The sequence below is a fragment of the Phoxinus phoxinus genome (assembly GCF_949152265.1).
Source record: "Phoxinus phoxinus genome assembly, chromosome: 4".
In the NCBI taxonomy this organism is placed as follows: Eukaryota; Metazoa; Chordata; class Actinopteri; order Cypriniformes; family Leuciscidae; genus Phoxinus; species Phoxinus phoxinus.
The window spans coordinates 20,517,523-20,532,880 of NC_136879.1; the positions used below are offsets into that span (position 1 = coordinate 20,517,523).

Consider the following 15,358-nt stretch of genomic DNA (forward strand, 5'->3'; position numbering starts at 1 on the left):
TCTTGGCATAACATGATGATTTCATTTGGCCTTTGCCTACACTGCAGTGGAGTTGTCAAAAGTACTTCAGTACCAATGTGACGATACCAGCATTTCCCTCAAGCATTTTGAGCGCTCTTGAACGGATTCCTAAACAACATTTCCTAATGAAATATTGTGAATTTATAATGATGGTTTTCTATTTTAGTATACTTTAAAATATTATTTATTTCTGTGATACAAAGCTGAATTTTCAGCATCATTACTTCAATCATCAGTGTCACATGATCCTTCAGAAATCATTCTTATATGCTGGTTTGATACTCGGTTATTATCAATGTTGGAAGCAGTTGTGCTGCTTAATATTTTTTTGGAACCTGTGATACCTTTTTCAGGATTTATTGATGAATAAAAAGGTATAAAGAACAGCATTTATTCAAAATTGAAATCTTTTCTAACAATATAAATCTTCGCTATCCCTTTTTATCAATTTCACTCATCCTTTTCAAAAATAGAAAGAAAAAAATTACTGACCGCAAACTACTTTTTACAAAATATTTATATTTTACGAATTGAGTTCCCTTTCACAACTTCTTGCGCTTGAATATTTAAATGGCAAAGGCTTAAACTTTCGTGACGATACAGCACTGGCCCGTCATCTGTCCCGAGTGTCGTTCATTCACATTGATGTTCTCACAACATTGCAGTGTTAGGATTCATAAAAATGTTACCGGCCAATATGTGACTGATACTGTTCCATATACTTCTTACTCTCATTTGCCGCTTGACAAGTGTTAATATTAGGCCCTGGCTGTAAAGGAAATCTAAATTGGGTGGTACGATCTCATGAAACTTATGAATATGTATTTACAAATGGACTTTAAATAAAATAAAAATTGTATCAGTCTGCCACACTGACTTTTTAATACGGTAGCCACCCTTTATGTGAAAAACACTCTGTGTGACAAACACATTATTTTTTACATTACCACACAAAGTAATTTTATCTCTGTGTGTAGGTAACTACTGCACCATGTGCTTCAAGTGTTATGAAGATAATGACTACGATAGCCAGATGATGCAGTGCTCCACTTGTAACCACTGGGTCCATGCTAAATGTGAAGGTCTGACAGGTGAGTGACCTTTTCGGATCTTACCTTCTCCTAAAGGCTGGGCAGAGTGGGATTTAGAGTGATATATATATATATTTTTTTAGTTTGTAACCAATTTGATTTATGTATTAATATTATTTACATTAATCTTAATTTATCTTGTTTTATTTTATCTTAATTTGTTTATTTTTTTTATCAATCAAATGTAATACATTTTAACTTGCAGTCTAAATTTATTATGATCTTTTTTTTTCTTTCTTCATTTTAATGACACTTAACCAAATTCACAAAACAGAAAGCTCTGCCAGATACCATCGGTTTGTAAATAAATATTTTATACTTTTTTTTTATTGTGCATTATAGGAGAATTAAATGATTTATTGTGCATTATAGGAGAATTCATTGATTTGTTTTGTATGTGGCTGAATTATATGAAAGCATTCCAACATAAAATGTGGTTTTCCAAAAGACTTGTCATGCAAAGGAAATTCCTTCCACCATCGCCGTTGTTTTTGAACTATTGTGTTCACAGACCAAACATTTGCAGACCTATAAACATTGGAAATGCGTAAATAAATTCATACTAAGTTATGCAAACTCTTGCATGATTTCCCCAACCCGATTGTTTAGCAATCATTCCCATGATATGTATTTATTGAATGAAGCATTCTCAGGGAGTTGTTGAGAAAAACAAAAATGAGTCACAGATGACTCTCAATAGTCTGTGAAAATGCTCCACTTTGAATCATCAATTGGAAATCTACCTCTTGCATCTGTGGCTGACTCCTCGAATTTTTGTTTTTTCACAGATGACTTGTATGAAATCTTGTCGAGTCTACCCGAGAGTGTGGTGTACTCTTGTCAGCCGTGCTTACGAGAGCAGCCCAATGTAGAGGATGTCAATGGAGCGGGGTGGAGGGAACTGCTCAACCAGGAGCTGAGGACTGGTTTAGAGAGGGTGCTGGAAGGCCTGCTGAACTCCACCCTCACCGAGCACCTGGTCACCTGCAAGAAGGTGGGCATCCGATGATCTCTCCTAAACCTAGTGTGCTGTACTTTTAAAGCTGCAGTTACCAGATACTGTTGATTGTTTAAACAGCAGCTAGGATCGCATAAACATTTTGAAAATACATTTCCAAAATAATTATTGTTACAAGCATGTTCCTTCCCAGGCTCAGGGTTCCCATGGTCCTGAAAGTTATTGGAATGAATAAAGTCTTAACAGTCAGAGAAAAGTCACAATTCCCAGTGTTTCCTGTACATTATCTAGACTCAGCCCACCAATGTCTTAATCTGTCCTGTCACATTTAAAAAAAAAATGATTTGGTGCTTTATACAAAACAGATTGTTGCAAAGCAGCTTTACAGTGATAAACTGGAAAATTACAGAATCAGTGATGCAAACAGAATTCAATTCTGCTGTGAAGCAGCTTTAAAAAAGACATTATTGTCATTATTCAGCTGTGTAAAGTTCGTCAATGAACCAAAGTTTCACAATGAACCTAAAATACACTTTTCATTATAACAAAAATAGTTTTGTCAAAGCATCTGTAAATTTAACTTACATCAAAAGCGTGATATGGCTTCGTGCCCTTATTAAATAGCAAAAAAGATACGATTTAAGTGTGTATAGTCTGTTTTTCTCATGCGTTCAGCATGTGATCCAATGTTTTCCATGGCCCAGTTCACAGTGAGTGCAGAGAACTCAGTCGGTTTGATCGTGCATTTGGGAAAGCAGTGGAACCAATATTCTTTAGCAACTCTTTTATTATTTTCACATTCACATACTTTTCAAAAAAAAATTGGACAGATGATTACAGCGTTTCACTAGATTTCTTTTAAGACGGCCGGTTTTCACAGAAACTGCCATTTTCTGTAAAAAGTAAATCTCAAGAATTTAACTCTTGCTAGTGAGGAAATTAAGACAAAATGATGTAAAGTATACTTATTATGAAATTATTTTACACTGCTGTGTTACAATAGTAATATATTACTGTCTTAGGAATAATAAAAGTATTATTATTAATATATTCAAATGGTTTTACTTCCTAAACCACACGTGTGAATGTAAAATAGACTTAGACACAATATCACAACTAACAAGTGGTTTAAATCCAATTTAAGGTCATTGTACTTATTACTAAGTAAGTAATAGTTAAGACTGAAAATGAAAATGGGTTGGAGTTCTTAAATTTAAACTCTAGTTCACCAGATTGATGCTTTTAACATTCCAGCCCTGCCTAATAAAACCCAATTAAGAGGAAATGTCAGAATATTGTTGTATTTTGTACAAAACATTTGAAAATTTATGTTTAAACAGTTTACTCAAAGCGGGGGAATTTACAGGAATTTACATAAACTGTATACATATAAAAAGGAACATTAATCATTGCTTGATTAGTTAGCAATTCCTAGTGGTTTGTCTTCTTTTGTAGTGTGCTGCACTGGGTTCTCCGGACACTGGAGTTGAAGATTTGCCTGTTTGCGACCTCCGTGCTATTGGAAAGAAGTTTGATCAAGGCCTATACACATCCTTGGTCAGTTTCTCTGCTTTTCAACTCACTTGAACATGTGCTTGTTTTAGGTCTGAGATCAACAAGGGGGAAACCTCTGTTTACTCTTTGAGACCCCAAAAAAGTTTAAAGAATTGTAACCAAATGGGAATGTAGGGTTGGAAAGTACCAACCCTGCATGGCTTTGCTCACGCTGTAGTGGTTTTAACAGATATTCAGACTTGGTTCAGTGTGGCTGTGCAGCTTCACTATGCTTTTCGAGTGTGTGGTATCCCACATTGTTTATAAACTAGGGATGTATGCGTGACTGTGAGCAATTACTGTAAATGTGATTTTGACATGCAGTGTTTCCGCTACATTCATTCAGCCGTGGTGGGCCGCCACACCAAAAATCCTCCCGCCACGGCTGCAGCTTCTCAGTGAGGTGAGGTCCGATATTGTGCATACTATTGTGTTATTGTTAAGCCCCACTAAAGGCATAAAAAAACATTGTAAAGCACCATAAAGTTTTCGTGCACTATATTCCAAGACTTCTAAAGTCATTCGATAGCATAATGTGAGGTAAAAATTTATCTTCAATTCAATTCAAGTTTATTTGTATAGCGCTTTTCACAATACATATTGTTTCAAAGCAGCTTTACAGAAAATGCATTTCAAAAATATACACACAAAATACAGTTAGTTAATCATAAAATTTAGGGCATAACATATTGCCGGCGTTGGGTCGTCTCTTCACAGGCGTCGAGTCGTCTCATCACAGGCGTTGGGGCATCTGAAGTCTCCATGAGAGGCTGGATACATAACTGGAGCTGACGAACTCTATTTGAGTTAACTCGGGACAGGCGTCCCGAGATAACAACAAAAAAAGGCAGATGGGAAATAATTAGCGTAGCTGCTGTTCATAATATGAATGAATTTGATCTGATTTAACTGTAGTATAAAAGGTATGAGATGCATCATGTGAATGCTTGGCTAAAGAGATGCGTCTTTAATCTAGTTTTAAACTGGGAGAGCGAGTCTGAACCTCGGACAATATCAGGAAGGCTATTCCAGAGTTTAGGAGCTAGATGTGAAAACGCCCTCCCTCCTTTAGTGGACTTAGATATCCTAGGTACGACCAGAAGCCTCGAATTTAGCGATCTTAAAGAGCGCGATGGATTATATGGCGATAGAAGATCTCTTAAATACACAGGAGCTAAACCATTTAGGGCTTTATAGGTCAGTAACAATACTTTGTAGTTGATACGGAACTTAATAGGTAACCAGTGTAGAGATGATAAAATTGGTGTTATATGATCATATTTTCTTGACCTAGTAAGAACTCTAGCGGCTGCATTTTGGACTAACTGTAGCTTGTTTACGGAGGATGCAGGACAACCAGCTAATAAAGCATTACAGTAATCTAGTCTCGAGGTCATGAATGCATGAACTAACTTTTCTGCATCAGAAACTGATAGCATATTACGTAGCTTAGCAATGTTTCTAAGGTGGAAAAAGGCTGTTCTTGTGACATTTGAAATATGATTTTCAAAAGACAAGTTGCGGTCTAGTATAACACCCAGATCTTTTACTGTAGAGGATAAAGTAACAGGACGTCCATCTAGATTAAGGTTGTATTGTAAGAGGTTTTGTGGGCAGTTTTTTGGACCAATCAGTAATACCTCCGTTTTATCTGAATTTAATAGAAGAAAATTACACGTCATCCAATATTTTATATCTTTAACACACTCTGTCATTTCAGATAATTTAGTGTTATCATCTGGTCGTGATGAAATATATAATTGAGTGTCATCAGCATAACAGTGGAAACTTATTCCATGTTTTCTTATAATATTACCAAGTGGCAGCATATAAATTGAGAATAGCAGAGGGCCTAACACAGATCCTTGCGGCACTCCATAATTTACTGACGTTATCTTTGATTTTTCCCCATTTAAATGGACAAAATGGTAACGGTCTGATAGGTACGATCTAAACCAGCTTAATGCCTGTCCCTGAACACCAGTGTAATTTTGAAGTCGATCTAAGAGTATTTTATGATCTATAGTGTCAAACGCAGCACTAAGATCGAGTAAAACTAGTATTGAGATACAGCCTTGGTCAGAAGCTAAAAGTAAATCATTTGTAATTTTAACCAGCGCAGTTTCTGTGCTATGATGTGGCCTGAATCCAGACTGAAATTTTTCATAGATATCGTTTTCTTGCAAGAAAGAGCACAGTTGAGCGGACACAACTTTTTCTAGTATTTTAGACATAAATGGAAGATTTGAGATGGGTCTGTAGTTTGCTAGGTTATTTGGATCTAATTGTGGTTTCTTAATAAGAGGTTTTATAACTGCCAGCTTGAACGTTTTTGGAACATGTCCTAAAGATAGAGACGAGTTAATAATATTGAGAAGAGGCTCTTCCACTACAGGTAACACTTCTTTCAGTAGTTTACTGGGTATTGGATCTAATAAACATGTTGTTGGTTTAGATGCAGTAATAAGTTTATTTAGCTCTTCCTGTCCTATAGTTGTAAAGCACTGTAATTGTTCTTGAGGGGCGATAATTGAGGCTGAATCATAAGACGCTGTCAAAGATTGTACATTTACAATTGTGTTTCTGATGCTTTCTATTTTCTCAGTGAAGAAATTCATGAAATCATTACTATTAAGATGTAACGGAATATTTTGTTCAGGTGATGTCTGTTTATTTGTTAATCTAGCCACAGTGTTAAATAAAAACCTTGGATTATTTTGGTTGTTTTCTATTAGTTTGCGGAGATGCTCAGCCCTGGCTGCTTTTAGAGCCTTTTTATAACGTGACATACTGTCTTTCCACGCGATTCTAAAGACCTCTAAATTAGTTTGTTTCCATTTGCGCTCTAAGTTACGAGTTTCTCTCTTGATAACATGCGTAGCACTGTTGTACCATGGTGCTTTAGTTTTCTCTCTAACCTTTTTTAATCTAATTGGTGCAACAGTTTCTAATGTACTAGAGAGAATGGTGCTCATACTGCTAGTCATTTCCTCTAGCTCATCTGTTAGTTTGGGTTCACTGAGGAGCGGAGATAGATCAGGTAAGCTATTCAAGAATCTATCTATAGTAGTTGGAAGGATTGTTCTGCCTGGTCGATAACGCGGCGCAACATGACACATTTCAGCCGTACGTAGTATGCAAGTTACCATGTAATGATCAGTGACATCATCACTTTGCGGTATAATATCTATATCGGTTGGATCGGTTCCATATGATATAATTAAATCTAGAGTATGATTAAGACGATGAGTGGGACCACTAACGTTTTGCTTGACCCCAAAGGAGTTTAATAAATCTGTGAACGCAGCCCCTAACGCATCATTTGTGTTATCAACGTGTATGTTGAAATCTCCAACAATTATTGCCTTATCGACATTGACTAATAGATCTGAGAGAAAATCTGCAAACTCTTTTAGGAAATCAGCGTAAGGCCCTGGCGGTCTATGTACAGTAGCCAACGCTAGAGATAATAGGGATTTCTTTCTTACATCTGGGAGCGTAACATTTAGCACAAGTACTTCAAACGAATTAAACCTGTGGCCTGTTTTCTGAGTAACATTAAGAATATCTCTATAGATTGTTGCAACACCGCCGCCACGACCAATCAGACGGGGCTCATGCTTATAACCGTATCCTGGCGGAGTGGACTCATTAAGACCGAAATAATCATTTGGTTTAAGCCAGGTTTCAGTAAGGCAGAGTACATCGAAGCTATTATCAGTGATCATTTCATTTACAATAACCGCCTTAGGTGTAAGCGATCTAATGTTTAGAAGACCTAGCTTTAGAAATTGTTTTTGTTCACTAATATTGAGATTTTCTGGTTTAATCACAATTAGATTTTTCTTAGATCCTGCAGTAGATTTATTGTTTGGCCTCACTAAACGAGGAATAGACACAGTTTCTATATAGTGTTCTACACTGGTACTTATATCAATTAATTTGGGACAGCAAAGAATGTGATTAGGACTTTGACTTACTAGTCATATGGTGTGTAACGTCTTTGAGATGTTGTCCGACAGAACAGCCGCTCCGATTCTGCTGGGGTGCAGGCCATCAGCACGGTAGAGCCTAGGTCGCTCCCAAAACAGATTCCAATTATTTACAAAGAGCAGTCTCTGTTCATTACACCATGACATCAACCATTCATTTAGTGCAAACAATCTACTGAACCTTTCTTGTCCTTGTCGGTACGTGGGAAGCGGTCCAGACACGACGATCTTTGCTTCAGGCGATGTTCTGCGTACCGAAGTTGAAGTCGACGACTTAACTTAACGATATTGAAGTCGTTAAGTTAAAGTTAATGAAAACTCATCTCTCCTCAGTCATTCTCCATTCAGAACTCAAACAGCGCGTCGCGTTCGGTTACGAGTAACATGATGACACTCTCCAAGATCAATGTTTTCATTATTATACTTTATTTGTAGATAAAGGTCTATGGTTTGCATAAAATGACTTTATCTTACTGGAGTTTATTATTGCGTTAGTTCTGTTAGATTACAGCACTGGAGTAGAGAGCACTATGAATTGTTCTTCATGCGCACTGTAACTGAAATTTAAAACTGTTAAAAGAAAAGGCTCAATAAACTGTTGCATAGATATAATACAGTAAGCATCAAATATCTCTTCGCTTTGTGCTTTTAACTTTTCAATGCGAAGCTCTGCACGCTGTGACTTCGAGTTGCTTCAAGTGCATCATTCGGCGCACGGGATGCGCATAATCGCTTTGCCGCTATAAATTGGAACCTTTCATATTATAACTAGAAAAACTATTTTTTCGATTAATCGTTTTTTAAAATGTGGTCAAATCTATATCGATTCTCAAAGGCTATGAATCGATTTTTCCCCCCATATTTATTTATATATCACCCAAAAGCCAGTATTAGTTTACATTTCATAGGCTTGCAGCCTCCATGTTACTCTAATGCTGTGAGATTTTATTTTTGTTTTATCTTAAACATAAAATGACCTGATCCTGTTTGATCAAGGCATGAGACTGTTCTGACTTTTTCAATAATCGATTTTTCATCTTGCATCAAAATCCTGTCTATTCATTGTATGCATTTGATAAATATGGTTTGGTTCTGTTTTAATGTACCCAAGTGTACCTAAAATAATACGAGTTTAATATACTGGCTCTTAATTTATTTGTATTAATTAACCACTCGCAAACTTATGTTCACTATTCTTTTTTATAAATATAGGTTTTGTGTTAAATCTATATTCATTGAGTCGAATCGAGTATCGAAATTGAATCGAATTGAGAGCTTGCGAATTGAAATCGAATCTGAACATCTGAATCGATACCCATCCCTAATTATATGGGAATATCACTCATGGGCGGCGCCCCCTCCCCCTGGGGAAATGGCTGCCACCACAGCTGGAAAAAATCCTAGAGGAAACACTGACATGTCAACACAAAAATGCTCATTCCTTTATCTTGCCTGCTAATTGCTAGTAACTCTGATGGCACACATTAGTTAGTCGACCTCAAACTAAATATTAATTTAATTTGTGGTTTTGTTAAGCAGAAATCCTTCCATGAGGATGTGGTGAAGGTTATTCACAGTCACTTGGAGGAAGAGGAAATTTTACCTGAGGACCAAAGACCCACTGCCCTCGCCCGCTCATACTATCTCACGGTCAGATTATTGTGTATTTATTTTTATTTTCACCCAACCAGTCAGAGTAACTTAGGTCATCTGATGAAAAATAATGATGCACTGTTTAAATATACACATTTATAGTCTAGACTATAAATAAAGTCTATAAATAAATGTGTATATTGGATATGACTGTCTTTTACATTTTTAAGTTTACATAAGTTTTTTTAAAATTCTATTCTAAATATCAGCCTAGAAATACTCATAAGATACTTATTTTTTTGTGATTCTTTAACTTGGCTTTATATTTGGATGCCTTTATATAATTGCAATCCTTTTCAGATCTTAGAGGAAGTTTATGGTTGGTTCAACAGTCTGGACCCTAAAGTATGGGATCCACGCTCTAAACATCTGCCAGCGTAAGCGTCTAATATTTCTTTCCAGTCTCATTTTTTTCAGAAACATCATTGTATATTTTATTAATCATACTTGCCTTCCTTTCCATTCCATTCCTGTACTCTCACTTGTGCTGCAGTGGGATGCTTTCACATGCCGTGATGCCACCAAATTATGAACATGTTTATGCTCAATGGCGTGAGAGAGATGGCTGCAGCCAGGCTTTGGACGGCACCCCAAAAATAACTGGAAGACACGTGGATGTTAAAATGGGAGAAGAGGAGGATCTGTCCACACTTTTGGACCATAACCTTAAAGGTCATTTTATGGACATAAGGGCATTACGAATGAATATGAAAGGTAAATGAACACACAAGTATAAAATGACAATTGTAACCATTGTTTCTGAACATATGGAAAACCTGTGTTAAAAGCATCCTAACTTGAGATTTTGATGCCATCTCCCAGGAAAAAAGGGTCGGCCAGCTAAAACCGAGCTGGACACAGGTTGGTCGAAAGACGACGAAAGACAGTGCGTTCTGTGCCAAAAATATGGTGATGCAAAGTCCAGCGTAAGTACTTTTTTTTTTTTTTTGTTACTCACAGAAAACTCGGTATTCTACTTCATAATAGCTTGTTACTACAAGGTCCTAATAGGATTTTAGGGATGTTACAATGGTAATATCATGTTAGTTTACGCATACCATGAAAAATTACTGTGTTCTTTGTAGTACCATGAAGTACTATGTAATTATTGTTGTTTATGAATATAGTAATCTAGCTATCTATTTGGTATGCATAAATGTAAGTATCATGGCATTTGATATCTGATAATATTGCTGTACCCTGGTACTGTCGCAATACTTTTTGTACGGGCGCTTACAAAGTTGTAATTTTCAGATACCATGTTATAATATTACAGCATACAAGTCTTACTCTGATCTGTGAAAGATATTATTAGTGTCAGCCAAATCTAAATTGCTACCCTTTGTATTATACATTTCACTTCCCAGGATGCAGGGAGGTTGCTCTATCTTGGGCAAAATGAATGGGCTCATGTGAACTGTACCATGTGGTCTGCAGAGGTGTTTGAGGAGGATAATGGGTCACTTCTGCATGTCCACAGTGCTGTTGCACGGGGTCGTCTAATGGTATGCTATTAAACTAATTTAATTCTGGTTCAACAGATCCATTGTTGATGCTTTACACTACCTTGAATTAATTATTAGCAAATATCATACTTAATGGATTGCTACTATATGCCATAGAAAATGATATATGTAATATTTAAACAAACAGTATACTTGCATCTGTTAAGCATAATATAATTTTTGGCTTTTGCTAATGTTCCAACTTTCCTTTCACAGCGCTGTGAACGGTGTAACCGAACTGGAGCAACGGTAGGTTGCTGCCTTTCTTCGTGCCAGAGCAACTACCACTTCATGTGTGCCCGCTTTCGCAACTGTGTCTTCCAGGACGATAAAAGAGTCTTCTGTTACAAACACCGTGACCTTATAAGTGGAAAAGTAAGCTTTGTTTAATTGGATTTAATTTAGCTAAATGGCTGCTTATTTAGTTGTGGTTTGTTATAGTAACTTAAAATTAAGTCAAACTGATGCATTATGTGCACATTACACAGCTGGTTTGTGAGAACAGTTTTTCTTCTTCTGTACTTTACCAGGTCATCACTGGTCAAGGGTTCGAAGTACTTCGTAGAGTTTATGTGGATTTTGAAGGGATAAGTCTTCGCAGAAAGTTTTTGACTGGATTGGAGCCAGAGTCAATCAATTTAATGATAGGTTGGTGTTTTTGTCTTTTAAGGTTACATAAATAAATGTGTAATATGTAAATATAATGCATTATTGTTCAAGGAGGTTTTGAACAATGTTTTAAACATCATTTTTCAACTGTTAGGTTCTTTGCTAGTAGAAAAGCTTGGAAAGCTGAGTGAATTATCTGCCTGTCATGGAAAACTATTCCCTGTGGGTTATGAGTAAGTAGCTTCTTGAGATTTCTTGAGGAGTTTTCTCCTCACGTAATGGATGTACTAGACTTAGCATTTCCTCTTGCTTGCACATCAAAAGAGTTTTTGTTTCTTCTACTTTTAAGATGCTCTCGCTGGTATTGGAGTACTGTTAACCCCCTTCGTCGCTGCAAATACACATTTCGTGTTACGGAGGTCCGGCCACCTGTTCAGGAAAAACCAGTGGAAGAGTCGCCCGATCAGGGAGAAAATTGCACAATTGCCCACAGTCCATGCCCGCAGTCAGGTGAGTACTGCATTATGTTACTTCCTGCAAAGTGATTTCTTGTACATTTTTGAATATTGAAATTCCAATATATATTTCCATTAGAATCTGAAGCCCTCGAAGTGGATTTGTCCTCAACAAATCCTTCCAGTGAAACAAATTCCACTTCGGCATCTGTCTTTGCCAAACCAGACCTTGGTGCCCGCCCCAAAATCCCTTCATACCCCCAAAACAGAAGACCTGCCGGAGGACTATCCAGACCACTGCCTTCTCCTGGTAATCAAAATCAATTTAACAAAGTAGCGTTGCACATTTGTATTGTCTTCACAAAATTCATATGAAACATTTTGATCATTGATTATTTACTTTTTTTTTTTTTATCAGGAGCTGCCCCATCCAAACCTCACCACATCCTGACTATCAGTGATTTGGATGACACTCGAAGGCCACGGCGGCATAGCCCACACACCCAGAATAGCGGTACCCGCAGTCACATGACCTCTCCTACTCTTGGATCCCATGCAGGCCCAATTGCGTCTAGAGCAGGTGGTTCCCACCACCTTAAAACCTCCCAGCCTACCTCCCCAGTTTTCCCCCTTGGTGCTACTGAAAACCTGCTGACCTCTTCCTCAGCTCGGCCTGTCGGTCGAAGTGCTTCCTCAGTCCGGGGTTCTGGAATATTGACGCCCCATTCTACCTCAGGACTATTTTCACAGTCCACAAGGCAAGTTGGCATTGGCAGCACCCCTTGCACCAACCGATCCCTTACATCTCCCACCCATTTCTCCACAAGACCACGGCCTTTTGATTTTAATCAGATAGACTCTGTAGAACTTCCACACAATTTTATAGCATCACCACAGGAGCATCCAGCAGAAAATGGTGCCTTGCCATTGGGTAACCCTTTGGGTACACAAAAAGGTAATCATCTAGACAGTGAGAGAGATTTCCCTTACACATCCTTCCACTTAGAGGCAGACCTGACTGAGGCACCTGAGCTGAGGACCGAGCTTGAAATTGAAGAAACAGTGCTGAATGAAGGTGTAGCTATGAACTGCAGTGCACAAATTGTAGTTGAAGGTGAAGACAACCAGGAGGACTTCTGGGAGCCAAATGAAGAGAAGTCCAAAAAGTCTACGCAAAGATTATCTTGTACTGTTGATGCTTGTAGAGAAGACTGGGGTAATAGTTCTTCTGATGAGGACATGGAGAACTACTACAACTTCACTCGCACTGTGGTTACTTGCAAGGCTCAAAGGGATGCCTCTCAGACACCTACATCTCCATCTTTGAGGCATATTTCCCAACTTGATGGTGTGGATGATGGGGCAGAGAGTGATACAAGTTTGGCTAACAATGACAACCAGGGTGTGAAGGTGTCAAATCTAGCCCAAAAGCCACACAAATCCCTCAACTCTGTACCTCATGAACAGACAGCTAGCAATGGGCTGTGTTTGACTTTTCCAAGCCCTGTATCTGATATTCCGTCAATTAGTTGTCGATTAGAACCAGTGTACAACTCCGATGCTGCTGCTGGTCAAAATTCCTTTGGTCTAACTCAAACATTGCAATCAAACCTTGGGGTGGTTATACACACACAAGACCCTATGACTAATTTTATTGAAGCAAAGTCTTTAAACCCCTCATTTTCTACATATGGTAATGATTTCCAATCCCCTCATTTAATTGTTGAGCCAGAGATGCCTTTAATTCTTGAGAGATGTGACCCTCTTTCACCCAATGCACATTTCACAGAGCTGGTCCCAGTCCAGGATTCTTTAGGTGACCCACAAGAATCTAAAGAATTGTACTTGGATCCTAGTAGTGGCCACTTTGTGTCCTCTATGGATGACTCAACAGTTTATCCAAACAACCACTTGCAAGAAGTATCTCCTGACTTAGGCCAAGTTAATGGAATTCAAACTCCACTGCAACCAAATCCTGTTGCTTTCACAGAGTTGCCCAAATCTGCATCAACTTCTGAACTTTTATCCTCAGATTCCTCTGTGCCAGTTCCTTTTACAACATTCCCAAATCAGGCACCTGCTGCAAATGTTTCCTTGTACCCTGTCCAAACTCCTGAGGGTAAGACTGTCTTGCCGCCCATGGAGAGTTTCAGAACCAAATTACACCCACCTGCTGAACCAAGGCATCCTGCCCCTTCAGTTCCTGGAGGGGCAATGCCATGTGTCCCCACAAATGTACCACATAAACCAGAGTCAATGCTGTCTGTGCCGTCAGCCACTGGTGTACCCCTTGGTACTTATGGGCCAGTTTCTGGTACAATGTCTGTCCCATTGCATCCCACTTATCCACAACCTGTCGGCTCTACAGCAGTTGGTGTAGTCTCATCATCCACTTCCGTAACTTCCCAACCATCAGCTCAGTGCCAAGCAATGCCTACTGCCATTCAGACAGCCTCTGCTCCAGGTCTCATCAATGGGTACAACACCACGCCTATGCAAAGAGAAACTGCTCCAGGACGAACTATTTCCATCAATTTTTCAACCCCCAGATCAACAATTGAACCCCAACAACAGTTGGTTACTCAAGCATTACCAGGTCATGCTATTCTTACTGTAAAGGAAGTTGGTGGACCTAATGTGGATCCCACACCACATGTATTACTTGTTAACCGTCTTGGTCAAATTTTTGTCAAAAACCCAGAAAGCAACACCTTTCAGCTGCCGACTCCACACTCCCCTTCATTCAATTGTGTTACCCAAATCGCCAGCCTCTTGCAAAGCAATGCCTTGTCAGCAACACTTGCAGCAGCTGGGAACTTTCCCACAGTTGCGGGTTCCACCGTTCCAACCCAAATCCACCAAATTGTGACCCCATTGGTGCAGACCTCCAATACCATTACCCAGCTACTTACCACCAGTAGTAACGGAGCAGCTTCACTACCAGGAGATGTTAAGAAACCACGTAGGAATGCCAAAGCTTCTGGAGATGGAGTGAAAAAAGCACGGAATAAGAAGGAGTCTTCCACACCTAGAAGAACAAAGTCTGCTAGCACACCTGGTCCCTCTAGCAAACAATCTATGAGTCAAGTAACAACCTCCTTAGATACATCTAATCAAGCAGAGAGTGCTCAAGCTATCATCAACCAAGCCATGGCTGGCTATTATGATCCCAACAAAACAGTTTCCCATGTTCTTACTCCCTCATCACCTCGTAACACTACTGTTGTTGGGCGAACTCAGAAAACAAGTTCAGTTGTTTTACCTGAAGGTCCCCTTGTTGAACCAGAGACAAAGACTTCTCCACCAGCTACACCAGAAGCAGCACCTCGACCAAAGCAGGTTCGAATGAAAAGAGTGTCCTCTCTATCTGACCGTATTGCCACCAAGAAATCAAAATCAGACTTTCTGGACCTGGGCCGCCCTAGTGGATTGGAAGAACCATGCAACTCAAACTCTGTATCAGCCAGGTAAATGGAATTTACTTACATTTAAGGCTATTTTCTGTCATTTTAAACTCCGC

General features: G+C 38.7%; 1 protein-coding gene across 2 annotated transcripts in view; it reads left to right on the forward strand.

Moving 5' to 3' along the window:
• kmt2bb (lysine (K)-specific methyltransferase 2Bb) overlaps nt 1-15,358 on the forward strand; it is a 40,935-nt gene that overhangs the window by 16,332 nt on the left and 9,245 nt on the right. For both annotated transcript variants that reach the window (XM_079610351.1, XM_079610350.1), the window contains exons 16-29: nt 999-1,112; nt 1,901-2,106; nt 3,526-3,627; nt 9,156-9,266; nt 9,570-9,646; nt 9,763-9,983; nt 10,092-10,195; nt 10,637-10,774; nt 10,991-11,149; nt 11,305-11,422; nt 11,538-11,616; nt 11,733-11,893; nt 11,978-12,148; nt 12,257-15,305. In XM_079610351.1, coding sequence (XP_079466477.1) covers nt 999-1,112; nt 1,901-2,106; nt 3,526-3,627; nt 9,156-9,266; nt 9,570-9,646; nt 9,763-9,983; nt 10,092-10,195; nt 10,637-10,774; nt 10,991-11,149; nt 11,305-11,422; nt 11,538-11,616; nt 11,733-11,893; nt 11,978-12,148; nt 12,257-15,305 — 4,810 coding nt within the window. The remainder of the gene's footprint in view (nt 1-998; nt 1,113-1,900; nt 2,107-3,525; nt 3,628-9,155; nt 9,267-9,569; nt 9,647-9,762; nt 9,984-10,091; nt 10,196-10,636; nt 10,775-10,990; nt 11,150-11,304; nt 11,423-11,537; nt 11,617-11,732; nt 11,894-11,977; nt 12,149-12,256; nt 15,306-15,358) is intronic.